At 61.6% G+C, this 401-nt stretch overlaps 1 protein-coding gene across 1 annotated transcript in view; it reads left to right on the top strand.

Moving 5' to 3' along the window:
* Positions 1-323: 323 nt before the first annotated feature.
* The window catches only part of CHMP2A (charged multivesicular body protein 2A), a gene marked incomplete at its 3' end in the record, with an annotated part of 1,945 nt that continues 1,867 nt past the window's right edge, over positions 324-401 (top strand). Inside the window, exon 1 of the mRNA XM_009577936.1 lies at positions 324-380. Coding sequence (XP_009576231.1) covers positions 324-380 — 57 coding nt within the window. The remainder of the gene's footprint in view (positions 381-401) is intronic.

Here is a 401-nt window from a genome sequence, read left to right as displayed (position 1 = left end):
AATGTCCATGTTCCCCAATATTCATGTCCCCCATGTCCGTGTCCCCCCCATGTCCACTCACCCATGTTCGTGGCCCCCCTCTATGCCCTGGGTTCCCCATGCCCATGTCCCCTCCATGTCTATGTGCCCCACGTGCTCATGTCCTCCATATCTGTGTCTCCATAATGTCCACATCCCCCATGTCTGTGTCACCCCATCCATGCTGCCCATATCCTCCATATCCATGTCCCGTGTTCCCCATGTCTGTGCCCCCCCATTTGTGCCCCATCTGTGTCCCCGGTGTCGATGTCCCCCCATCTGTGTCCCCAGGCACCGCTGCCACCATGGACCTGCTGTTCGGGCGCCGGAAGACGCCGGAGGAGCTGCTGCGGCAGAACCAGCGGGCACTGGCCCGCGCCCTG

The sequence above is a fragment of the Fulmarus glacialis genome, unplaced genomic scaffold (genome assembly GCF_000690835.1).
Source record: "Fulmarus glacialis isolate BGI_N327 unplaced genomic scaffold, ASM69083v1 scaffold21955, whole genome shotgun sequence".
NCBI lineage: Eukaryota > Metazoa > Chordata > Aves > Procellariiformes > Procellariidae > Fulmarus > Fulmarus glacialis.
This window is presented reverse-complemented; position numbering and strand designations above follow the sequence as displayed.